This window comes from Danio aesculapii, chromosome 22 (genome assembly GCF_903798145.1).
Source record: "Danio aesculapii chromosome 22, fDanAes4.1, whole genome shotgun sequence".
NCBI classification, from domain to species: Eukaryota; Metazoa; Chordata; class Actinopteri; order Cypriniformes; family Danionidae; genus Danio; species Danio aesculapii.
The window spans coordinates 26,654,855-26,681,209 of record NC_079456.1 but is presented as its reverse complement, the minus strand read 5'-3'; the positions used below and the strand labels follow the sequence as shown (position 1 = coordinate 26,681,209).

Genomic DNA, 26,355 nt, shown 5'->3' with positions numbered 1-26,355 from the left:
AAGAAATGTATATAGGGGTATGTAATCAAAATGAGTCTGGGTTGTATTTTTGCATTAATAAAGTAAAAAAATGAACAGTCCAGTAAGATTCATGAAAAAATAAAACAGATTTATAGGGCACTAATATACAGTGACTGTACTGAACAGATCCCTATGTTAGGATACATTTTAAATGACATCATCTCACTTTTTTTTGATTTTCGCAATCAACTTCCCAGCAGGCCCAGGACGTCAACATGACGTCAGATTGAAGTTGTACCCCAAAATCGAAGGACGTTGCATTTTGTTTGGAAATGAAAATTGGGTTTACGTCAGACCCCAACGTCAGGCTGACATCAATATCCAACGTCAGAAAGATGTTGTATTTTGGTTACTTTCCAATGCAACCTAAAAACAACCAAATATCAACGTCTAATAATGTTACAGCTGGTGTGGACGTTACCAATATGACGTTGGATTTTGATTGCCATACCAAAAAATATCATACATCATATGCCATAAAATATCAATGTCGTTTCATGTTGTTATTGTAAATCAAGATATTTTTTCTTAGATGCTGGTACCTTAATCTAACCTAATATTAACGACATTGTGTATCTGCTGGGTTGTTTTCCAAAAAGCATAAACCCAATGGTAAACCACTTACTTAAAAATGGCTCCACAAACAGTATGATAAGTGCCATGGCATTGTGCTGTCATCTACAAAATCTAATCACTATCTAATCACCATGTGAAAAAAAAAACCCACACAAACAGAAAATATAAAGGCAGATGCCACTTGTTTAGCCTGCAGGTTCAGTCAAAGCACACATTCGCAACAAATTTGAAGAGCTCCATGACTTTCGAATGTATTTTCCTTTATCTCACAACCACCAATGGTGGTAATTGTTGAAATGAAATGTAATATCAGCAAGCTGTTAGTGTAAAAAAATACATTTAAATAGATTTCAGAGCCACCCCTCAGGCTCTTTCAGTGCTTTAAGTTCATCGGCGTGGAATGGAAATAGAAAACAAAGCAGACAACCAGAAATACTGGTTGCGTGACATTTTTCCTGCTTTTGCCTCTAAGTTGACAGTTAAGCCTGCATGCACAATGATGAGAAAACAAACAGTACAATGAAACTTGCTAGTTCATGATTGCTCCAAACGACTATGTAAAAAAACAAGAATTAGACATACTGTAACAGGTTGCCAATGGATATGAGCTCATCACTCTTCACTTCCTATAGTCAAATTCATTCTGACAATAGGGGGGCTCTTGGTGAGTGTTAACTACTGTTACTCACAGCAACAAACCTAGCTCTGCATAATGAGCGTAACACCTTAGAGAGGATGTCCCCAAAGGTTTCTGATGCGTTCAGCTCTGAGGCATCCTGTAACTATCTTCATATTCATCGATTATCTACAAAGTGAGCAGTACACTTGAGGAAGCATACGTTTCAGCTGGTGAGTTTGAGAACTTCTCCATCATGATAAAACCAGTCATTTGCTTGCCGGCACCGCCTCCAGTTAACCGGTTGTGAAGTGTGACCGACCAGTCAGGTACTTCAGGAAGGGATACTCTACTTGAAGCAATAGCAGCACAGCAAGATGGCTATTAAAAATGTCTTTCACAGGTAAGCTCATCCATCTTTTTATTATTTTTATGACTTTTACATATACAATCCTTTTTTATAAACGTAGAGTAGGTGATTTTTCTTTGTAATGAAAGTAAACAAAATCAAATTAAATCATTTGGCTCAGAAAGTAAACGGGTGACTTTACCTGGAACTGAAACGTAAGAAAGAATGAAGATTGAATTATGATTCATATAATTGTATGGGATGGTATTAAACATTCATTGAGAATTTAAGACAAAATAAATGATAAACTACGTAATAAATAACACTCTCTCATTATTTAAAATGTTGTACTTAAAAAACACACAGAACTTGCTTCTCGGATGTGCATTAAGTAATATAACTACATGTGTTTCATTTGTTTTAACTACTTTACATCTAAAGGATAACAGACGACAAGTGGGTTTTGCTTGTCGAATGGTCGTAGACTGATTTTTTTATGTACTGTAGACTGAATAATTATTTTATCATAAATGAATTGTACGTTAGATTTCTTTGTTAGATTCATTTAGATTTAATTTTAACAAACTTAACATTAATAAAATGCTTTGTTCACCTGCTGTAGGAAATTCCTACTTCACCTGTGAAGTCGTGATTATAGGCTTATCACATATTGTAAAAGCAGTAGGAGGACAAATCTTGGCTCTTATAGAACTCTTATTTAAGACAAAATGTATTTAAGAGAGCCTATATAATATTGAATTAAATGTAGCATTCCTGGGCTACACGGTGGCTGAGCACTGTCACCTCACAGCAGGAAGGTTGCTGGTTCTATTCCTGGCTGGGCCATTTGGCATTTCTGTGTGGAGTACGCATGTCCTCCTCATGTTCGTGTGGGTTTCTTCAGGTGTTCCGGTTTGCCCCACATGCGCTATAGGTGAATTGAATAATCTAAATTGGCCATAGAGTATGTGTGTGTAAATGTGAGATTGTATAGGTGTTTCCTAGTATTGGATTGTGGCTGGAAGGGCATCTGCTGCGTAAAACATATGCTGGAATAGTTGGTGGTTTATTCCGCTGTGGCGACCTCTGAAATAGAGACTAAGCCGAAGGAAAATGAATGAATGCAGCAGCCATATGTTGCCAAACTTTAACAATCATTGCTGTTTTGTCTGGAATTTCGGTCAAATCCATGTTAATTTGTTTGGGGGAAAAAAGCTTCAAATGATTGTTTATATGAAAAGATTAAAACACTACATGCGCTAAAAACAAAACAAGGAGAAAAATAAGAACTCCAGTCGCAGCAGTAATTTACGTTACGTCTTCAAAGCTTGTGAAAACTGAAGTATATAGCATATGTTAATGGTTTTAATTTATAGTAGGTTATTTATTAAGAAATTTAACTGTACATGACATAGGCCTGTTGTTTAGACGATTTCGGTAGTGGTTTGAATGTGTCAAGTTGTAAAAGTAAATAAAATAACAATAATAAAATAAAAAATAAATAAACAATATCCTACTTAATAATAATAATAATAATAATAATAATAATAATAATAATAATAATAATAATAATTATTATTATTATTATTATTATTATTATTATTATTATTAAGTAGAATTTTGTTTTTTCATTTCTTAGAAAATAGCCTACTGTAAATTACAACCATTAACGGTTTATATGATTTATACATAAGATTAGAATACGTGTTAGCTAATGGCCTGTTTCCACTGAGTGGTACAGTACGGTACGGTTTGGGTCACCTTTATCAGGCTTGCGTTTCCACTGCCTAGAGGGTACCAATGGTACCCTTTTGGTGGGCGTGGTGTACGACAGTCTACGTCATTCTCACTTGAGAAAATCCTGCTCAAAGTAAAGCTGTATGAGTCGTTTCACATATCATACGAGAAGCACTTTTCACAAAACAGATGCTTTATACACATAAATACTTCATGGCTAACCTTTCTATGAACCGGATTTGATTATAACAGCAGATCAATGACAGTGTGAAATAGCCTACTGTAATTATAGCCTACTGTAATTATCTATACTGTAATTATAATTATATGTATAGTAATTACATATTATGTAGCCGTCTGTAATTATATAAAATAAATAAATAAATGAACATATATGAACACATACAGCCCCTTACAGTCTCTGATATGTTATCAATTACAAAAAAAATCTACACACAGCATACATTTAGTCCTTATTTATGTTCAAAAAGCACATGTAACCTCCTGTTAGAAAGTATTTCCGTCATTTCGAGCAAGGATGGGTAGAATATCCAAAATCTAAAAGTACTTGCGGAGATTTTTACTCAAGTAAAAGTAAAAGTAACAATCTTAAAAGTTACTCTAGTCAAAGCAAATAAGTATCTGATGAAAAAATTACTCAAGTAAAGAGTTACTAGTTACTTTTCATTATATATATATATATATATATATATATATATATATATATATATATATATATATATATATATATATATATATATATATATATATGGGGCGAATAATTCTTTTTGAAATATTTCCCAAATGATATTTAACAGAGCAAGCAAACTTTCACAGTATTTCCTATATTTTTTCTTCTGGAGAAAGTCTTATTTGTTTTATTTCAGCTAGAATAAAAGCAGTTTTTAATTGTTTTAAACCCATTTCAAGGTCAATATTATTAGCCTCCCTTAAGCAATATTTCTTTTGATTGTCTACAGAACAAACCATCATTTATGATTTGCCTAATTACCCTAACTTGTCGAATTAACCTGGTTAAGCCTTTAAATGTCACTTGAAAAATATCTTGCAAAATATTATTTACTGTCATCATGGCAAAGATAAAAGAAATCAGTTATTATAAATAAGTTTTAAAACTATAGAAATGTGTTGATAAAACCTTTCTGTTAATAATAATAATAATAATAATATATATATACCATTTTAAAATAATGTTTAAATGTTATATTTTTAATGGTTAATAGTGTGAATGACTAATATGTGCAGGGCTAATCACTTATTTCATTAAACAGCAGTTTCTTTAGTTATCCCATAGTTACTATTTATAAAGTTCAAATTGAGATAATGTTGACACTTACCACTACGTGTTTATTCAGGTTGGATCGCGCTCTAACCGAAAGCGGGAGACGCGTCTCTATAGCAACCTCACAACCTCTCCAATGCGGCGCCTCGCGATATTTGCAAACAAGTCATATGGATTATATTTATTATCATTTGACAGTAATGGAGGAACGCTGCCAAATGTAGCGAAGTAAGAGTAATGATTTTTCTCTAATAATTTACTTGCATAAGAGTAATAATACACATATTTAAATGTACTCAAATAATACACGTTACCCAATAATTTTACTCAAGTAAATGTAACGAAGTTAATGTAACTTGTTACTACCCACCTCTGATTCCGAGTTCATAATACTCCAAAAGGCGATGATAATAATTAAACATGGCAGGTTGTACATGTTTTAAGTTGCTGAAAGAATCATTTGCTCCTTTGTTTTGTTGGGCTTCTCCTCTGTTTTTTAGCGATTCACTCGCACGTTTGTCTATTTCTGAAAGGATCGGATGTCAGAAGCACTTCAATAAAACACACGCACATTATTGTCATCAGCTCAAGAAGTTCATTAATTCAAATATAGACACGCACGGAAGCGATCGCGAGCTCTCTGGAGAAAGTGAAACCGCTCGCACTTTTAGACGGCCTCGTAAAGCAAAAACAAGATACAGCAGATTTTGTTCTTCTTGGCTTTGTGGCTGTACATCAAGACATCGACAAGGTTTGTTTGGGCTCAGGTCGATCATGGCTCGTTATTATATGCATTCAGTAATATGATGTAATGTCTCGGCTGTGTTTTTAAAAATGGCGGTTTCTTTGTTTTCCTTCTCTTGCTTGTGTGTGCATGAGTTATACGTTTCTTTGTAATCCAATAGCGTTCAGATGCGTGTCTAGCTCCGCCTTTTGGTACGCTTGTGTCATTAGAGACGTTTTACGTTATAACTAACGTGGTTCAAATGATTGATCTGCGAGAGAGAAACTACTGCTTTGGCAAACACTTCTCATTCCATTGTTCTTTTACCAAACGATGCATCATACTATGATAGTTCAGCTGTGAGTTATGCTGTTGTTCGGGAAATGCACCCCTGGGAGAGAACCCTGAGCTCAAAGATAATTGAGCCCAGGGCTCCCACCAGGTCAATTAGCATGTAAGGGGGTCCAAAATCAGGTAGGACTCGAGAGCTCCCCCTGGCAAATGAGGAAAAAGAGGAGATGTGGTTGAAAGTGTGATTCTTCCAAAACAAAGATAAGGTAGTAAGGAGAAATCAGTCTACTTATTATAGGCTTGGATCAGTCTGATTGGATCATTGTTGAATACAATTGAGAGACCTGCTGTGATCAATCATATCACATGCTCCTCTCGAAATTAAAAACTTCACTTCATAGCAAAAAATAAATAAATAAATAAATAAATAAAATGTGATGATTCTTTTGTTGCGCTTTCTCTTTTCCACCTTCAACATGACATTCGGAAATCAGACTTGAATCAAACCAGTCACAGAATAAACAATGATCTAGTCACTAAATCTGATTACACAGAAATGCGCAGAGGAAAGATATGAGTTGAAGCAGTTACACAATGATCTTTTCCCCCAGCTCATGAATAATAGGATATAAACATTAGCTTTTCAATGAAACAATATTTAGTTGAGATCAAGTAGCATAAAGCATGTTAAAGCTTATGATAAAGCTTTTCGGCTTAGTCCCTTTATTGATCAGGGGTCGCCACAGCGGAATGAACTGCCAACTTATTCAGCATATGTTTTACACAGCGGGTACCCTTCCAGCTGCAACCTATCACTGGGAAACACCCATACACTCTCATTCATACACATACACTACTGACAATTTAGCTTACTCAATTCACCTGTACCACATGTCTTTGGACTGGTGGAGAAAATCAGAGCACCCAGAGGAAACACACATGAACAAGAGGAGAACAAGCAAACTCAACACAGCAATGCCAGACTCAGCCAAGGCTCGAACCAGTGACCTTCTTGATGTGAAGCGATCGTGCTACCCACTGCGCCACTGTGACGTTTATTTATTTATTTAAATAATAGAGAATTCATTTTGTTCCTGTTTCTTTTTTCTCTGCAGTTTGGCTCAAGATGGAGGTTTATACATTTGTCACATTAAAAAGGCCTTCGTTCTACTGCTCACATTGGCATTCTTGTTGTCTACAATTGCTTATATCTCTGATGTCTCTTTTGAGGACATTAAGTTGCCTCAAAGATGGCTTTTTAAAGTCATAAATAAGACTCACAAGGTATTTAACAAAACTTTGGATGACGGTAAAGACCACTTAGCACCATTGCCCAGGCAACAAATTCAGCAATGGGGCACAGCTATCTATCATGTGGCTCACCCAAGGAATTATTATTTCATGCAGGATGAACCTGATATATGTAAGCAGAATCCATTCCTGGTCTTGATGGTTCCTGTTGCTCCCCATCAGATAGATGCTCGAAACGCTATCCGGAGCACATGGGGGAATGAAACTACAGTCCAGGGCAAAGCAGTGTTGACTCTGTTTTTGGTGGGTTTGATTGAAGGAGCAGACTCTGAAAAAGTTCAAAAGCAGCTGGAAGAAGAGAGCCGACAACACAGAGACTTAATCCAGAGCAGCTTTGTGGACTCCTACTTCAACCTGACCATAAAGACCATGGTGATCATGGACTGGTTGGCCACTCGATGCCCTCAAGCTAATTACAGTATGAAGATCGATTCAGACATGTTCTTAAATGTGAATAACCTGGTGACTCTCCTATCAGCTCCCAATACACCCAGAGAAAACTACATCACAGGAATGGTGATGTGGAACCGGCCTGTTGTCAGGAGCAAAGACTCAAAATGGTACGTCTCAGAGGACCTTTACCCCGAGCCAACATACCCTACGTATCTTCTGGGAATGGGATATGTTTTCTCAAATGATCTGCCATCAAAAATCGTGGAGGCTTCCAAATATGTAAAGCCGTTTAACATTGAAGACGCATATATCGGCGCTTGCGTAAAACATTTGGGTTATGCGCCCACTTCCCCACCAGACCCTTCTCAGTTTAGAGCCTATTTGGGACAATATGTACGAGAGGATTTTTTCAGGGTCATTACAACAATCCTTGGATCCCCACAACAGCTAATAGACATCTGGAAGGATATACACAGGCCCACATAACAAAGGGAAACATCATAGACTATTGTGGATTTACGTTTAAGACATTTAAACGATCAAGATATGAGACATGTTTGACTTGCAGATGCCCTAAGATGTGTGGACTTCTTGTTTTCATGGAGTGAGATGATGCTCTGAGGAGACTATTACAGAATTTACTTTTGAAGTTCTGTTTTGCAGGGTTGTACAGGTTGTTAAAAGCAGCGTTAATTGTTATGTGTTCATTAAAATCATTCAAAAGCAGCAAAGAGAAACACAAAATGATGTTCTGTCTACACAATGACAGTCGAACAATATGAAGACATGTATTTACATAATGCAACGTTTGGTTCCAGTTTATACAATGTTCTTTAACTATTACGTACTTGTTTCAAAAAGATTAATTGTTAGATACAACTCAGGAAACACACACTGTAAAAAATAAATGGCTAAAATTTACGGTTAAAAAATGGCAACTGTGGTTGTCAGTATTTTACCGTTAAAAATACGGTACAAACCGTACAAGTAATCATCATTTTTACAGTAAACTACCGTATTTCATTATAGATGTAATGCAGTATGTCTCTATTTTGAATTACCAACATCTACACATCTTTTGATACACAGATAGACACGTTAACACAACCATATGCAGTTGGTGATGAGAAAGTTACATAATGAACCCATGCTCATCTCAAACAACCTTTCCCACACGCAGAAACGCATATCAGTGTAAAGAAAGGTGCTCTGTGTCATTCAAACAGCTCCTAAACACCAGTATGGTAACACGAATAAATTTAATGTCATGAAATAAACATTGTTTATCTACATTAGATGTAACATAAATCTCTAATGTACACAACTGATGGGGAAACAATTAAAAATATCCATAATAGCATCAACAAAAAGCATAAAAAGTCATGCAGGGAATTCTGAGAAAGTAAATTTACGGTTATTTGCCATATATATTAAGGAAACATACTGTTAACCAGATTACGGGTTTTTACCGTAGAATTTTTACAGGTTTTTTTACCGTTGAAATCACAGCCATTTTTTTTACAGTGCAGCACATTCCCTTAATGTTTTCATATGGTTCCCATTTGGTTATTTTTTGGAAACTAACTCAGAATGTTCTTTGTATGTTCTTTTTTTCTAATCAGAAACGAACCGTCCCAGAACATAGCAGTAGCAGTTTATTTTTAAAGTGAACATAATTGAAAATGTTCTAAGATTGATCTCTAAACCTAGAGGGAACATTCTATTTAAGTTTAAAAAACATTCCTTTCCACGTTGAATAAAAGAGAACGCTCTGGAAAGCTAAATTTGTTGGCTGGGAATGTTGTTATCATGTTCACATTTTATTGCTTAACACTTCCACTGCTATTAAAGTGAAGTTTAGGAAATGCTTTATTTCTATGGTTTGGTTTGATGTATAGGCCCTTTTCTTAGAATGCAAAATTACCGATTATGCTTTGCATGTATGCGCAAGGAGGATGCTTTGAAGTTCCGATGCTACCATGCTCATAAAAAGTCACATTCGGACAGCTTTGAAATGATAGTTTTAATATATTTTACTTGCTTTTACCATCTTTAAACTAATACTGCTGTGAACAGCTTTAAAAAAAACTGCTGCGAGGTATTTTTCCCTTGTTGTCAGATGGCATCTTGGGCCATTTAAATGAAGCCCCGTCATCACTAAAGTCAACATTTTCTCTTTCTTTCAAATATGTAACTAACCAAAACAAATGTACTTCACCAAAATGTCTGACACACACTTACTGTCCCATTAACACATTATTGATTGAAAGAGTGGCACAAAGTGAAAAAGTGGCATTTTGAAATTGCAGAAAAATACATACTAACACTACTAAATGAAACATAACTGCTCTCCATTAGAATCAACATGCAAATCAGCCAGGATAGTATCAGTAACGTACTTTTATTAGTCATTTTTGGAAACTGCATGGCTTACATACCTGCTAGTTTCATGCCAGTAATATGGTTTGCTCTTTATAATGCAGTAAGGTATTTGTGTGTGTGTATGTGCATTGAAGAGACCGCTGAGTACATTATAACAGCTGACAGGTCGGGAACACTGACGCTATATTTCAACATCTGCTCTGACGGAAGACACTAAATTATGAGAACATTTTTCTCTCGCACATCTGACAGAAGTATAATGGCTTCAAATTAAAGTTCTGCATCACAAAAACACTCCGTAAGCCACTGAAAACTGCATTGACACCCAGTTGAGAAATGCTGCTCTGGCTGATGATAATTCTTAATGGATAGTTCTAAGCACCCTGCCAGAAGGCGCTGGTCACTATGGCGCCCTCCATGCTGCAACAAAGAAAAAGGTCTATAATTACATATATTTTTTGTCATTAAAATACAATAACACAGGTATCAACATTTGAAGTGGATTGTATCAAATAATTAATTTACACCTTATATAGTTGTTACCAACTTTTAAAATAAAGTGGGTCCAAGTTAAAATATATGCATTGTTATATTCTTATAATTATACACACACTGTTAACAGTTTCCTGTAGAATGTACAGTAACTTACTGTAAATCAATTATAGCAGAAATACTATACAGTGGTCCCTCGTTAATCGCAGGAGTTACGTTCGTAAAGTAGCCCGCAATAGGTGAAATCCGTGAATTAGTCCGCTTTTTTAATAGAAAAAAAATTATTATAGATGTTTTAAGGCTGTAAAACCCCTCACTAGGCCAACTCTACAGCCAATCAGGACGCAGAACACAATGCACTGTAAAAAAAAAGCATGTCAATTTGCACAAAAAAATCAGCGATACTGCAAAAGGTGAATCACATTTTGGCGAGGGACCACTGTATTTACATTTACAGCATTTGTCTTGCTGTATATGTATGTACAGAATTCTATGTATATCTTTACTGTAAAACATATCGTCATTTTCACAATGCAACTTCAAACTACAGTAACATACTGCATAACTGTCCTACAGTAAAATACAGTTCATATTACTGTTAAAATCTGTGTCATTTACAAAAGTCCGTAACAGTGTATAACAGTTCTGGCTGGTCCAGAAGGCCTTTCTGTGCAAAGTTTGTATATTTTCCCCATGTCTGTATGGGTTTCCTTCGGGGGCTCTGGTCTCCCCACCGTCCAAAGACATGCGGCACAGGTGAATATAAGGTAAATTAGCTGTAATGTGTGAATGAGTCAGTGTGTGAGTGTTTCTTAGCACTGAGGGTTCACGAGCTAGTGTACTCTCAGAGCTGTGCTGTAGCTGAAAGGGCATCCGCCACATAAAAACATATGCCAGAATAATTCATTCCTCCGTGGTAACCTCTCATAAATCAGGGACTATGCTGAAAGAAAGGGAGTGAAATTAAACTTTCTTTTCAAGGCTACTTTTCATAACCGTCTGTTGGGTTGTTGTATAGAAATGGTTTGGTTCTGGATGTTAAAATGTATTTATTTATTTTTTTGCATGTTGCTGGAAAAAAAAAAAAGAATTTTTCTTTTGTTTCTAAGTCAAGATGCAGTGTTCCACGAAGAAATACTACAAGACAAAACTGCCTCACTGGTCTAAAGGAGGAATGTAAAAAGTATTTTAAAGCACAAATTAATTTCGTTTTTCTAATAAATCTAGTTTTTTCAGTTCATTCAGTGAAATGTCTTGACTTTGTAGTGTTTTATACTTTGTTAATATAAATGTTCTGTATGTAAATGTATTTGTATTTCATTTCTAGTTCACCTTAAACAAGCACCTCAGATTTACATTTCTACATAAGAAAAGCCTCATCCATCTTTAGACAATCAAAGAACAAGAAAGTCAAGGAATGCATGTATGAAATATTTCAGTACAAGAAAGCTTTACAGTTCTTGCCCAGAATAAGCAGTCATATTTTGGACCGTTAGCGTCTCTTTTGGCCCTCAGAAAAACAAATAGGATTTTTCCCAGTGGCTTTTGATTTATCGATAATTTTATTTAAAAAATTTTGTCGTTCTCTTACATGGGTGATGTTAAAACATCTCAAAACTTTATATGATGTAGGTTAATCCTCACAATAACTAAAACGAAAAAGCTTAAAAGCTTATTTCTGGTTTTAGAACTACAACACTGAATGATAGGTATGCACAACTCTTTACAGTTTTTTTTACAATGGCTATGACACTTTTTCAATACATTTAACAAGTTTTCTAAACTCTTAACGCACCTACACACCCAAAACACACAATTGGCAAAACAGTTAATTTCATGCTCAAAATCACACATTGTAAACTAAAGCCTAAAACTACTGTTCAAAATACAATAATAAACTCAATAAACAGAATACACCATGTCTAACAAAACACTGCACACATGACAATAAAAACACTGACATCAGCTGACATTACAGAAACTGCATTATTTTATGTGTCAGCTCTGCCCTTATATTTGACGCCTCTACAGTTTTGTTTTGTTGGGTTTAGTAAATGCATAAATTTTGTTTCTTTTGCTGCAGAAATTCAATACAAAAAATTAACGACCATCTCAGAGTAGTTTTATAAAATGTACATATTTATGTTTATATAAAATAAAATACAGACACAGAACTGCTGCAGTACAGACTCTATTTGCAAAAGGACATCACTGCAAGATATACAAACAGAAAAAGCACCGCAATTATAATAAAAAACAAAGTAATCTTCTATTCTGCCCGATCTTCTGCATTTGCCCGGCTTCTTCTCTGGCCCGACACGGTAACTGTGGCCCTTTGGCCTATTATGTTTCTTGACTTGATTGGCCTCCAACTCAATGACTCTCTGAAAGTAATTAGACACAGTGTATGTAAATGCTGTACTGTACTGTATATCTACTGTATGTACTAATGAACTCCAGGTTTGTAGAGTAGTAAAGTACAGTAATGACTGTATTGCCTCACCTTACCTGGACGCATTGGTGAGTTCTTTGATGCACTCACTGTTCCTTTCAAAAGCCCAAGAGTCCTCTTTTAGAACATATGATCATGTGATTGAAAAACCTCAACACATGAGTGTGGTGTCTAGATAGGAATCAGCTGCTGTGAGATATACTGTATATATATATATATATATATATATATATATATATATATATATATATATATATATATATATATATATATATATAGACCATTGTTTTGGTCTTGTTCGAGAGCTTGTGTGTAAAAGAAGTTCAAGCATTTTAAATTGGTGTTAACTGGATGAATTTTGTGTCAAAGCAACAAGAAATGTGTTAATTGTATAGCCTACGAAGACAGATGTTGTGCTAACCGTGTTAAGAGTTTAGGAAACTTGTTAAATGTATTGAAAAACTGTCATAGCCATTGTAAAAAACTGCAATACAGTTTTTTCTGATTGCTTAAGCACAGTTTTAACATTAAGGCTCATTTTGTCAAAACACTCCACATAATTTACACATCCACACACACAAACAGCAGAACACATCAGAACTTTTGCAAAATGAAACACTTCATCCAAAACTTTACAACACTATAAGAAAACACACTTTTAACACCGTACAGAACACACACGCCTCATTCAATAGAAATCTGTTTGCTTCATTTACACACTGCTGTTATCAATCTTAAACACTTGTATCATTTTTACCTGACTAATACTGATAGAATCAGGGTTTGTGAGATTTTGCTTTAAAGTAAATAAACATACTGTATTCACCAAACAGTGATAGACTGATAGCTAAATATGGCCCTATCCTAACAAACCATACAACAGTGTAAAGCTTATTTATTCAGCTTTCTGGTGATGAATATATTTCAATGTAAAAAAAATTCCATCCCCTGTCTCCTGTTTACCAATCGTCCTCACTTTCGTGCTTTCTCTTCCATACTGGAACATTATTTATTGAAGATTAATATTTATAGCTCCTGTAAAACATATTTATTGAAGACTACTATTTATAGCTATACTACTGTAAACGTTTATTGAAGACTAATAGTTTATACCTATTGCTTTTTTATTGTGGTTCCAGCTGATTGGTTTGTCTACAGTTTTGCAGCAGTGTGTGTGCACACCTGATGGCTGTGTTTAAACTTTGGTTCATGTGTGTGTTCATTTGAAGGCCTTTGCTTTGAAATTGCAAGGAGATTCCATTATGAAACATTTCTGTGTCAAAAGCAAAAGTGTGTTTAGTGATTTGCATATCACTGTGTGTAATGTTTTGCAAAAAGTGTGAAGCTGACAGCTGTGCAGATCTAGCCTTATGTTTTGCTCCTTGAGTGTACGGTTTTGCTAATAATTGTGGGAAAAGTTTAATTTTAGTGTGCAAGCGATCATGAAAAACTGTAATATCTTGATCCTATTCTGTGTATGTGGCTCCATCATGTGGTCGTAATGAGTATTAGCAAAACGGCATGGGCTTCATTTATGAAATACCACGATAAAACATTTTGTTACAATGCATGAATCTGTAGTGTCCATAGATCATTCATGGGCATTCATATAGTTTTACTGCAGTAGGCTACCATGGTTAAGTGTAGAAAAAACATTGTTGAATTGTGCTAATAATAGTTTAAATGGGACCTATGATACTTTTTACATGTAAAATAAGTCTCTGATGTCCCTAAAATGTCAAAATACCACACACATATTTTTATGACTCGGCCCCTTTTAGACTTTGATACAAATTGTGATGTTTTGGTGACTTTAAACTTTTCAATTTATCTCATTTAAATTCGACTGAGTTTGCAGTATTTTTTTTCTCAAAAAGATTGAGACTTTTTAAACTGTATATTATGTGTGTGTGTGTATATATATATATATATATATATATATATATATATATATATATATATATATATATATATATATATATATATATATATATATATATATATGTATATATATGTATATATATGTATGTATATATACATGTATGTATGTATATATACACACACATATATATATATATATATATATATATATATATATATATATATATATATATATATATATATATATATATATATATATATATATATATATATATATATATATATATATATATATATATATATATATGTGTGTGTGTGTGTGTGTGTGTGTGTGTGTGTGTGTGTGTGTGTGTGTGTGTGCGTGTGTGTGTAAACCCCTATGCAGTGCACCTATCCTTGCTTCAGGTGTGCTGAGCTTATTTTGTGTGTTTTAATTCAAAGAGAACAATGTATTAGTTTAAAATGAACAATAATGGTGATCAAACAGTTTATAGGGCAATTGTAGCCTACAGAGCTTGTTGTTTGGCTGCATTTATTTATGTATTCATTTATTTTAGGTAGGCTGTGTTTTTAAAAAAATTGCTAAACTAAATTTGCACTTATTTCCATCTTCTAACACCTGTCATTTTCTACCAAGATAGCTGTAATTTTACTCTAGTGTGGCTTTCAAGTACTATTATCCACCACTGTTTGCATGAAGTCTAAATGCGAATGTAATATTGAGATGAGCGTTCACGGCGCGTCAGAAGCGCTGTGCATCCACCGCTATGAAGAAGGGAAAGTGCGTGCATGCTGCTGTCAAGACTCTCTGAGAAACTCACAGTGAGAGGGGTCTGGATGCAGACCTGGTGCAGTGCAATCTGAGCTGCATCCAATGCTTTTTAATGTGATCACCTAACCCCACCCGTAACCCTACCCATCACAGTGACGTCGCTCACTTCATTGAGTGCATTGTGTCTTACATTGCATTGCTGAGTGATGCAATCTCAGCTTGTATCATAAAGGCCGCATCCAGATACTATTGGGTAGCCTACTTAAGAAATTTACTCCCCAGCCCCCCTTTACTGTTCATTTGCTGCATGAATACTAATATCTCGAAAGCATTTTTACCTCAAAATATTGTTGCACTACAGTTTTTAAAGTCATTAAAATGATCCTTAATGTAGTATCCTAAATTAAATAGACTTGTTTTACAGATTATGGTGGCTCGAGAAAATTACGTACTGTTATACATAAACTTCTTCTTTTTCTTCTGAGACTTAATTTCTATATGCATCTCCTCCTAGACCAGGGGTCTCAAACTGTCAGCCCGCGGACCATTTGCGCACAACTCCATCTACATGGCTTGCACATTATGATGGTGGTGTAAATATGACCGATTTTCAAAACAATACACACAATTAGCACAACCACACACCCAATTAGCAAAACACTACAGGTCCTTTGCTTAAATAAACACTCTTGTAAAAACTATACACTTATGTTTAAAAACCCCACTTTTTTACCATAAGAAACACACACTTCACATTTACTATACTCTGTTTGCACCAGTTACACTCTGCTGTAATAAACCTAAAACACTTTTAGCAATTCTACTTTCCTGTGATTATAGTAGGCTACAGTCAACAAAGTACAAATATAAAGTAAATCCACCAAACACTACACAAGACCAATGTAGCACACTGAAGAAACTCATCCATTTCTTCCCATGCCCAAAACGTTGACGTGAAGATTCATGGTACTGTAACAATATGTAAAGTGGTACTGTCACTTTACATATTGAACTGAAAGTTTACTGTTACGAAAAAAAAAAAATACACTAGACATTGTCTCTTTGCCTAGCTGGATCTGGCCAGAAAATTTCATCAACATCGCAGGCAATGTTGTCATTAGCAAGACACCTTGGAAAGAAACGTCTTGAAGGACCATCCTTGTATTGCTGCTACCTCCATCACAGGCCTCCTCCATGGCTTGGATGTGGGGTACCTCAGCCTGGAGATGGAGATCATATACCTTTCACCGCCATGCCGAGATAAACTTTTATAGGGTTTAGGAATGGAGAATTGGTAGAAGATATAGGACTGTGAAATATGGATGTTCCTGAAACCAGTCCTGAACCAGAGCAGAGGAAAGTATTGCATTTAATCGATTTGCTGATTTGCTTACTCTTTCTCTGAATCTTTCCACTGTGCTTGAAGAACGATGAACTCACCTGCTGCTTTTTATAGTGCTTAAACATCTGATTGGTGTGTCTACAATGAATCAAAAAAAGTGTTTGCACACCTGATGACTGTGTTAAAACAAGATTTTTGTGTGTAATGTATGTTAAATTTGTTTAGTGTTTTGCAAATCACTCTGTGTAGAGTTTTGCAACAAGAGTGAGGTTGACAATGTGCTTATAGTTGTGCAAATATGGGCTGATGTTTTGCTTCTTGAGAGTAAGGTTTTGCTAATAGTGTACTACTTTTAATTTTAGTGTGTAAGCAATCCAAAAAAACTGTAATAGATTTTCCTCATATGCATATTAAGATTTATATAAAAAATGTGCATTAGTAAAATTTGACTGCTGGCTGAATTAAACATGTGAAAGTAAAAGTGATTTATATATATTTCCCCATATTTGTTGTAGTTTTACAAAAAAGAAAGATATTGAGAAGAACAATTGCCAGTAGAGTCACTAAAGTTACCCAATCTGCTTTTATGCTGTTCTTGTACTATCTGTTAAACTATTGATTAAGCAACAATTGATTGGGACAGATTAATAATTAATATGCCTGTTATTGAATTGTAGTATTTTCATAACAATTTAAACTACCCCTCCAATATGTACAACAAGAAACAAAAAGATGGAGCTTTGACTGCATATACTCTGGGGAAGAATGTCTGAATGCATCAATTGCATAAGGTTTCCACTTTTTTGATGTGCTTGAATGTTAAAGCTGCCCTCCTATGAATTGTCAGCTATGGCCCCCCACCAATTTGAGTTTGAGACCCTGTCCTAGACCATTTCATACTACAATAACTTACTTCAGATCTCCAAACTGGTCAGCCTTGAGTTGCTATAACTTTTTCCAACTGATCTGACTTATGGTTTTCTGAACACTGACCTGGAAAATTCAGAAAAGATCCAGTGACTTAACATTGGACCAAACTATATTGCCACATAACTTTGAGCTAGACAGTCATACAGACTTAAGTTTGGGCTCATTTAACTCAGAATACCATCCTACCAATCACTGATGACCTTTCAACTTACTAGCCACACCCTAGCAACCACTTTCAGCGCCCTAGCAACTGTCCCATAGACTTATATTGTAAAAAAAAAACTGCCATTGACGAATTAACAACAAACCAGGTTCATGCTAGCAATATACTAATCCATACTAGAAACATACTAACAAGCATACTAACAAACTAATGATACTAGCAGTATGCTAGTTTATACTAGAAACACGCTAACAACATGCTAATTTAAGATAAAAACATTGTAATTCATACTTAAATCATGCTAATTTATGTTAGTTACTGCCTAGCAACCACTTAAAACACCTAGCAACCGCCTAGCAATGCCTTAGCAACCACACAGAGCACCCAAGCAACCACCTAGCAATGCCCAGCAACCACTCAGAACAACCTAGCAACCGCCTAGCAACACCTTAGCAACCACCTAGCAACCACTAAGAACACCCTAGCAACCACCTGGCAACACCTTAGCAATGACCTAGAGCACCTTACCAACCACCTAGCAACGCCGTAACAACCACCTAGTAACACCCTAGCAACCACCTAGAAACGCCTTAGCAACCCCACTGCAACACCTTAGAGCACCCTAGTAATGCCTTAGCTACCACCTAGCAACGCCTTAGCAACCACTGAGAACAACCTAGCAACCACCTAGCAACGCATTAGCAACCACCTAGCAAAATTCTAGCAAAAACCTAGCAACACCTTGGTAACTGCCTAGCAACCACTCAGAACACTTAAGCAACCACCTAACAACATCCTAGCAACAACCTGGCAAGCACTCAGAACACCCTAGCCACCACCTAGCAACACCTAAGGAGCGACCTAGAACACCTTAGCAACCGCCTAGCAACCACTTAGGAATGCCTTAGTAACATCTATCAACAACTTAGCAACCCCTCAGAACACCCTAGCAACTGCCTAGCAACACCTTAGCAACCACCTAGCAACACCTTAGCATCCCCTTAGAACACCTTAGCAACCACCTAGCAACACCTTAGAAACCACATAGCAACACCCTAGCAACCACTCAGAACAACCTAGCAACCATCTAACAACCACTCAGAACACGATAGGGACCACCTAGCAACACCTTAGCAACCATCTAGCAACACATTAATCAGTCAAAACACCCAAGCAACGCCTGAGCAACCACCCAGAACACACTAGCAACGCCTTAACAACAATTCAGAACACCCTAACAACCACCTAGCAACACCTCAGCGTCCACTCAGTACACCTTTTCAACTGCCTAGCAAAAAACATGCCAATGCATACTAGAAACATGTAAACATATATGTAGTTCTCTCTCTATGCCGACTGTTTCAAACTTCTTAAAAACTACTTCAAACTTTCAGACGAGGCTTCTCAAGCCACCATAAAGTTTGTCTACGAACTTTACCTTTCTAGTTGACAATGGTGTTTATTATATGCCCTGAAAACTGCAGAATAAACAACTAAAGTACAGTATATGATCCCCGTCAATTTTCCTAATCTCTCAGAGTAGCATGTCCAGTTTCAGTTGAAACATTTATATACAGCCTGTGTACAGGCATAATACTGATATATGAGATATGTTTTATATGCACTATAGCTAAAATAAACGGTGGTCTTCATTAAACTCTCTCTTTATCAGTTAATAAACTTTCTTTTAACATTACACTATCAGGCCTGTAGCCAGCTTATTCAAAGGGGTGCTTATTTGTTTTCAGATAAACTAAACCCTTTTGCAGTTATTTGCCTCCTTTTCTATTTAATTATGAGGTATAAATACTGTATACCTCACTATATAAATATTTTAGTGACATTTAAAGTAATTTTTGCTGGGTTATCTTGTCGGATGGTCATCATAACCACACTTTTTGATATACCAAAAATATTTTCAACCATTCTGTCAAATTGCTTACCATACTAGTTTAGTATTTTAAGTGTTTATTTACAAATGTGCATTTAAACTGTAAGTTTTATATTACAGTTATATAAATAATGAACATTTTTAATAAAAAATGTAAAAAATACTTATTTTTAAAATACTAAATTTATTTTCATCAATCATTGTTTTTTTTTAGAAATCTGTTAAAACTTGTTTTAAATTAAAAACTGAAGCCTACAGGCAAATAACAAACTGGCCAGATTATTCAACTTTCCTCTGTCAGAATTTGGCCATTTGAATAATAAGAAAAATTCAAAAATAATAATAATAATCCAACTTTTGCTCTTTCGAACCACCCGACCCCCCTTGGCTACAGGCCTAAAACTTAATAAACTGTATAAAGAGAGGATTAATTATTAATATAATTTAATAGCAGTTAAATAAATAATTGCATATATATATATATATATATATATATATATATATATATATATATATATATATATATATATATATATATATATATATATATATATATATATATATATAATAAATGATGTTCATTCATGGGTGATGGGGGGGCGGGGGTTTTGCTTGATTCACCCGTCCCCACCAATGTCACAACCAGAAAATAATGACAATTTTCATATTTCGGTCAATTATTATAAAGTTAGATTATTTCTATAATAAAATGACAGTAGTTAATGATTTAAATGTCCTTTTATGAAATTTGAAAAAAAAAAAAACATTTATTCATTTTCTTCAGCTTAGTCCCTATATTAATCAGGGGTCGCCACAGCGGACAGAAGCGCCAACTTTTCCAGCACATGTTTTACACAGCGGATGCCCTTCCAGCCACCTAGCCACTCTGGAGCAGTTGCTATGGTAACTTGCATACCCTGAGAGTCACCGCAGTTTTTTAACCTAAAAGCAGACGTTCTTTAATTTCTGAAAAACCAAAGCAGCACAAATGTTAAATACTATTAAAACTACTTAGCTTTCGTTTAGAGTTGGGTTTGGGCTCCTCCTGTTGTCCTCTGTGGGACTGCAGACGGTGTGACGCACAGGTGTCGCTCATTACCACTCACACCAGAGGCCTATAAATATGAATCAGTAAAGGCTGCATGGAATGTTGAGGACAACAGCAGAATCATGTTTGCTCTCAGTTTATTTCTTACACCTGTGAGTTTTGGTGATGAGCTAAATTTCCTTCTGAATTATGTTTTTGCCACTAATTATGAGAATCTGTGTGGGATTATCTTGTCCGTGCTCATGTCTTCATCCGTTTTCTTGTGTTTCAGTGATATTTCTGAACTCCAGCCTGCTGATCTCTGCAGATGATGATGATGATAATTACTGTGATCAGTCTTCTGGTAAGAATTTCACTTCCCAAATAACTTTTTTTATTCAAGATTTGTAATCTTAAAATAAACTTGAACATTTTAGTTTTCTTGTCTGACCCAGTCATGTAGTGGTTAACATATTGGTTATTCGCTCCAGTGACTAAAATACAGTAGTTTTAAGTTATTATAAAGGCCTTTTTTAAAGTGAGGTTCTTTCATGTTTCAGACATAGAAACCGCATGTGAGAGGTCTTTCCTGCATCTGTCCTGTCCTGGTAAGATGTTCAAGTGTCACAATCTGAGAAAGCGGGGTTTGTTATACTATATGCTTTTAATCATGTCACACGCATTCCTCCCCATGTAGAACACTCTAGGATTAAGATCCTTGCTGCTAACTACGGACGTACAGAAAGAAGAACCTGCAGTTATAATCATCCATTAAGGGAGCTCCGAAACACCCACTGCTTTTCACGAAACTCGGTCTTCATTGTGGCAAGAAGGTATAAATTTTATTTTGTCTGTCTGCAGATAAGAGTTAAACTCTGGAAAGGTTCTCAAATTTACTAGAGTAAACTGGACTTGATTCTGTTTTTAATCAACCGAGTTTCCTGAATTTTTGCGTTGTAGCTGTAACTGGAAAAGGCGCTGCTCTGTACCAGCCACCAACAGCAAATTCTCTGATCCGTGTGTCGGTACATACAAGTACCTAAGAGTCAAATACTGCTGCAAGCGTAAGTTATTGTACAGAACAAAGTTGCGGGGTTTTTTTTTTTTTTTTTTTTTTTTTTTTTATTTTTTTTTTTTATTTTTAAATGTGGTTCTGTTTTCTCCTGCAGGTCGTAGGGGCTGATCTTGCAGATTTGGACCATTTCTGTTAGCATCTCTACATTTGCTGCTGAAGATTAATCATGGGTTTTATTACAAATTCCCATTGTTAGTTGAGCCATAAGCACATTGACAATTTACAGTTTGAAATTGCATCCACAATCAGAACCATGGTTAATATCATAAGGCTTTTTCATTGTTCATGTCCTCATACAATGTTTGGTGTTAATTCAATAAATGCTCCATCTGATCTTTTGTGTGGTGCAATTTTTTTTATTTTATTTTTCTCCCTCCTTTCTGAATATTGCTTTTTGAAGTCATTGAAATGTGCCAAAGTATCTGGAGGCAGTCTTTATGATGCAAACTGTGACTGCACTGCTCAGATGCAATGTCAAACAATGGAATTAGTGACAGGTGGGGTTAAGTAAGCCCTTGCAAAAGCATTGCATGCAGTTCAGATAGCATCTGCAGCCAGACCCTCAAATGTACTGCAATTTAAGTTTACACATAGTTACAAAACCCCAGCAAATGAAGTATCTGTTTGATAACCTGCTGCAAATCCTTAAAACGCATGCATTTGAAAAGTGTGCTGCATTCTCCCAATGCAAACAAATGAAAATGCCTGCATTCTCTCAACACTATCATATAAAACCAAACACAACGGAAATCTGTCAAGGGGACCTGAAAGCATGACGGATGTTACTGTGAAATGTTTTATTAGTGCTCAGTGAAATTGTAGGTGAACTTTGAAAGGGAAGTTACTTCGGGTGTTTTATTTTATTTATTTTTATTCAACAGGCAAGATCATTCATCCATATGATGCATGTTATGTACTCAGCTGTTTATCACACCAAGAAACTTCAACTAAAGCTGCGGTCACACTGGACTTTTCTCCCCATAAACTTCCATTTATACGTGTGCAAATGCGTCAGACTGGAAACGCAGGGTCATGTGTCACGGTTTGCAGGTCGCTGCGGTGCGAAGTTCAAGCTTGAACTTGCATCACTTGACTGCGTGAGACCAATTCAGGATCAAAACATGACCTCTGGACAGAAATTTAAAACCTGGAGCAATCGCTCGCTTTTTAAAAAATGTCTAATCATCTTGTTTAATCCTACCCCTTTTTTTGCAGTGCCGCAGACAGAATTTCACATGCTTAAACTGTGACCACAGCTTAAGAAAAACAACATATAGTAGACCTTTATGGAAATTAAAGTTGTCATATTCTTTTACATGCTTATTTATCCTAATTTTAAATGTTGCCAGAGATTATCAATTTTTATGTACTTCTCCCTCTTTATTTAATCTGCCCAGCATACATTCATATATATATATATATTTGCAAATGCCTGTGCCTAAATAGCTGAGTACTGTACGGCATGCTTTAGGATCCCCTTGAAACATGGATCCATCTCTGAACTGGATTCTCTGTTGGATCTCTTTCTCTGACTGCTTTCTCCGTACCAGAAACTACACTTGCGTTGAATTCATTCTAAAACAACAGTAAAAAATTCTGATGTATGAAACACTGCGTATGCAGAGTCACATGCACATTCTCTTTTTTACATCTGAATTAACGTGAAACTGAGCGCACGAGTGCAAAACCCCTCCCTGCCTCCTCCCCCTAATAAATATGGTAATGAGTCTACTTTGGCAAAACCAAATGAAAAAGCAATGGCAAAATCAAGCTAAAAGAGAAACTTTGAACAGAATGTAAATTTGAGGTGCTCCTTACGGAGGAAGACCGGAGAAAAATCGTGTTATTTGCAAGTTTGTCCTCCAGAATTAATAACAAAAGAAAAAATATAGTGGGAGAGTTTAGCTGACGCGGTTAGCGCAGTGGGGTCTGAACATCGCACTGTGAGTGAATTAAAAAAGAAATGGTCCGATGTAAAGGTGTAAATTTTTATAGTGTCTATTTAGGCTAAGTGCAAATAGCACACCTCGTTGGAATGAGCTAGTTGAGGGATTCTCGCCAATCACCATTTGATTGACAGACTAAAGAGAGCATCTTGCAGCAGTGTGAGTGGTAGCTTGTAAAGTGCACAGCAACATGTTTTGACACGATCAACCATGAACCGGGTTCGAATCCAGCGTCTGATGAACTCATTCTTCTTTTTTTTCCTCCACTACATATCACATTTATCCACTCTTCATCACGAGAAAGACAAGTAAGAATCATTAAGTGGGTGTATTATGTTAAGTGCATTTGAGCATCACATATTATGTGCACATTTATTGAATGGAAATGTTTCCGATTCACGTATGCAAATTCTTCTTCAGATGGTGCCTTTTATAGCAATGTGCATGCAGTCGATCGCTCCAATTACTTTGCGAAAACCGGCGATCGCTGCAAATTGTGCTTTAATATTTGGCTGGTCAACTGCATGTTATGGAAACCTTTTATACTTGCTAGACATGCAGATGATCCCGTCCCATACAACTGCCATTGCACGACTCAAAGATACTTTGCAGTGTGCAATTTAACACAGTTGCCTCTAGGAGTCGCCAATGGAAATAAAACAAACACATAGACACACAAGAAATGCACGTACGCCAGACATGAAGTTGGCGTGGACCAACACGCATTCTCACGTTCATTTCATCGTTAGTGAATCCAAACATGAGCGTGAAATCAGCCGTACACAAAGTTTTTGTGCGTACGCAGCGTTGATACATGAGGCACCTGGTCTTTGGTTGCGCTCCCCGGTCTGCTGTATTCTCCTGTCCCGAGCTTCAATATAGTGTCTGCATTTTAATTTATTTAGATTAAAATGTTAGTTAATTATATAATCTAAACTTTAATTTATATTGTTTTCTTATAATTAGCTGTGAGTATTAAATGTTCTGAATTATATAATAAAAGCGTTTGATTATTTATTTGTGTGGCATTTTTACACTTCAAAGCTTACACGTGCAGTTAAATTTAAAAGGAAAAAAGAATGAACAATATTTAATATTAAGCAATACTAGAAAAGTATTACTGCTTATACTGTTTTCTAGGCCATTTTGATAAACTACCAGCAAAATAAGCATTAATACATGTAGTAAGAACATTGTCTCACGGTTGCTGAATGTCACACGACAATGTTGCTACAGCCTTCTCACGTCTTTCATTTCTACGTTGTAACAATGTAGCGAGCATGTAAGTGGCGACGCTGATGCAACATTGTACAGACATCGTTACAACGTAGATGTGTTTGTCTGGATTGCCTTTATCCATGCTGCTGTGTTTGCACATGTTTAAAATCCTCCACATTACCGACAGGGCTACGGTTGGAATAGACAGGGCAAGTGCACTGTCGGCCATGCCCACTCCTCCCTCAGCTCACAGCGCTGCTCCACGCCTTTGTACAGTCATTGCTCCACGCCAAAAAGCAAAGAATCCCCAAAAGGCGACACTCTGTTGCTATTTGGGTAAACAGCCACTAGATGCCGCTAGTGTCACGCAGCAGCCATTTTGGAATGAAAATTCCATATGGAAAACAGCACAAATAACTAACACTAGACAGAATGAATTAAAATACTGAGTTAAATATGAGTTAAAATGAGTACATCCACTTTGAAAAGTAACATTTTAAAACATTATACCACTGAAAACTGACAATTTCCAAAATGTTGACAAGACTAAGTTTAATATATCTGATATTTAAAATATCTGTTTCACATATAACATAAGGTTAACAAAAATTGCTTTTTTTGTTTTGTTTTACTCAAATTAGGGTGAAGCAAAAATGAGTATACACAACAAAAACTACATCAGCTGGTAGTTTATATGGCCTAAATGATTTTTAATGATAGCATTAAAACTCATATAAAAAAAAAAAAAATATATATATATATATATATATATATATATATATATATATATATATATATATATATATATATATATATATATATATATATATATATATACACACACACAAATTAATACATTTGGAGAAAGTAGATTTTTAAATAAAAACTTTTAGTCCTTTTTTAACAGACAGCACTGGAAAATATTATGTACTATTATAATATAATACTCCGACAAAAGGTACTGTTAATCTGTTATCAACATCCCATTTTGAAAGTCATGTTAATTTAATTTAACATGTCAGTATTGATATGTATTATGCCAGTGCATAAACTATTAAATTAATTTAAAGCAACTTCACCTAAGAGTGACAGTTTCAAGAAAACAAGTATGGTTATTATATTAAACATTAAGTCTGTAAAATAAACTATTAAAAGTGCTGATAATTACCAGTCTATGATAGTAAGTGATGTATTGTCGTCTTACAGGTTGTAATTCAACTTTAATGTGCTTTTTAAATAAATAAATAAATAAACAAAGCAACTGCTTGCCATCGTGACAGCAATAAGATCCAATGGACGGCCAATCGCTTTCACTCCAGAATGTTGGAATCGCTGGGCGCTGCTGTTGCAATGGAATGTTCTATTGAGTGTCGCCTCTTGGTGATTCTAAGCTTTGTCCACACCCATCTTTGAGCATTTTTTGAAAAATTTCTGATGTAGACTTGAACTGAAAAAGTGGGATT

At 35.6% G+C, this 26,355-nt stretch overlaps 1 protein-coding gene across 2 annotated transcripts; it reads left to right on the top strand.

Annotated features, from left to right (window-relative positions):
• The first annotated feature begins 1,210 nt into the window (after positions 1–1,210).
• LOC130216481 (L-rhamnose-binding lectin CSL2-like) lies at positions 1,211–22,050 on the top strand. Of its 2 annotated transcripts, XM_056448376.1 has the most exons (6): positions 1,219–1,616; positions 20,946–21,017; positions 21,214–21,261; positions 21,351–21,486; positions 21,614–21,717; positions 21,823–22,050. In XM_056448376.1, the coding sequence occupies exons 1-6, from the start codon at positions 1,604–1,606 to the stop codon at positions 21,834–21,836; spliced, it is 387 nt and encodes a 128-aa protein (XP_056304351.1). In that variant the 5' UTR covers positions 1,219–1,603; the 3' UTR covers positions 21,837–22,050. The 2 variants fall into 2 exon arrangements, with proteins under 2 accessions (XP_056304350.1, XP_056304351.1); XM_056448375.1 differs by lacking the exons at positions 20,946–21,017; positions 21,214–21,261; positions 21,351–21,486; positions 21,614–21,717; positions 21,823–22,050 and adding an exon at positions 6,733–10,968 and having other exon boundaries at positions 1,211–1,616.
• Positions 22,051–26,355: the final 4,305 nt, after the last annotated feature.

Bases quoted from the DNA above. Each gene is read 5' to 3' on its own strand.
- LOC130216481 (XM_056448375.1), top strand. From the start codon at position 1,591: ATGGCTATTAAAAATGTCTTTCACAG. The intron at 1,617-6,732 runs GTAAGCTCATCC...TTTTCTCTGCAG, and splicing joins ATTAAAAATGTCTTTCACAG to TTTGGCTCAAGATGGAGGTT.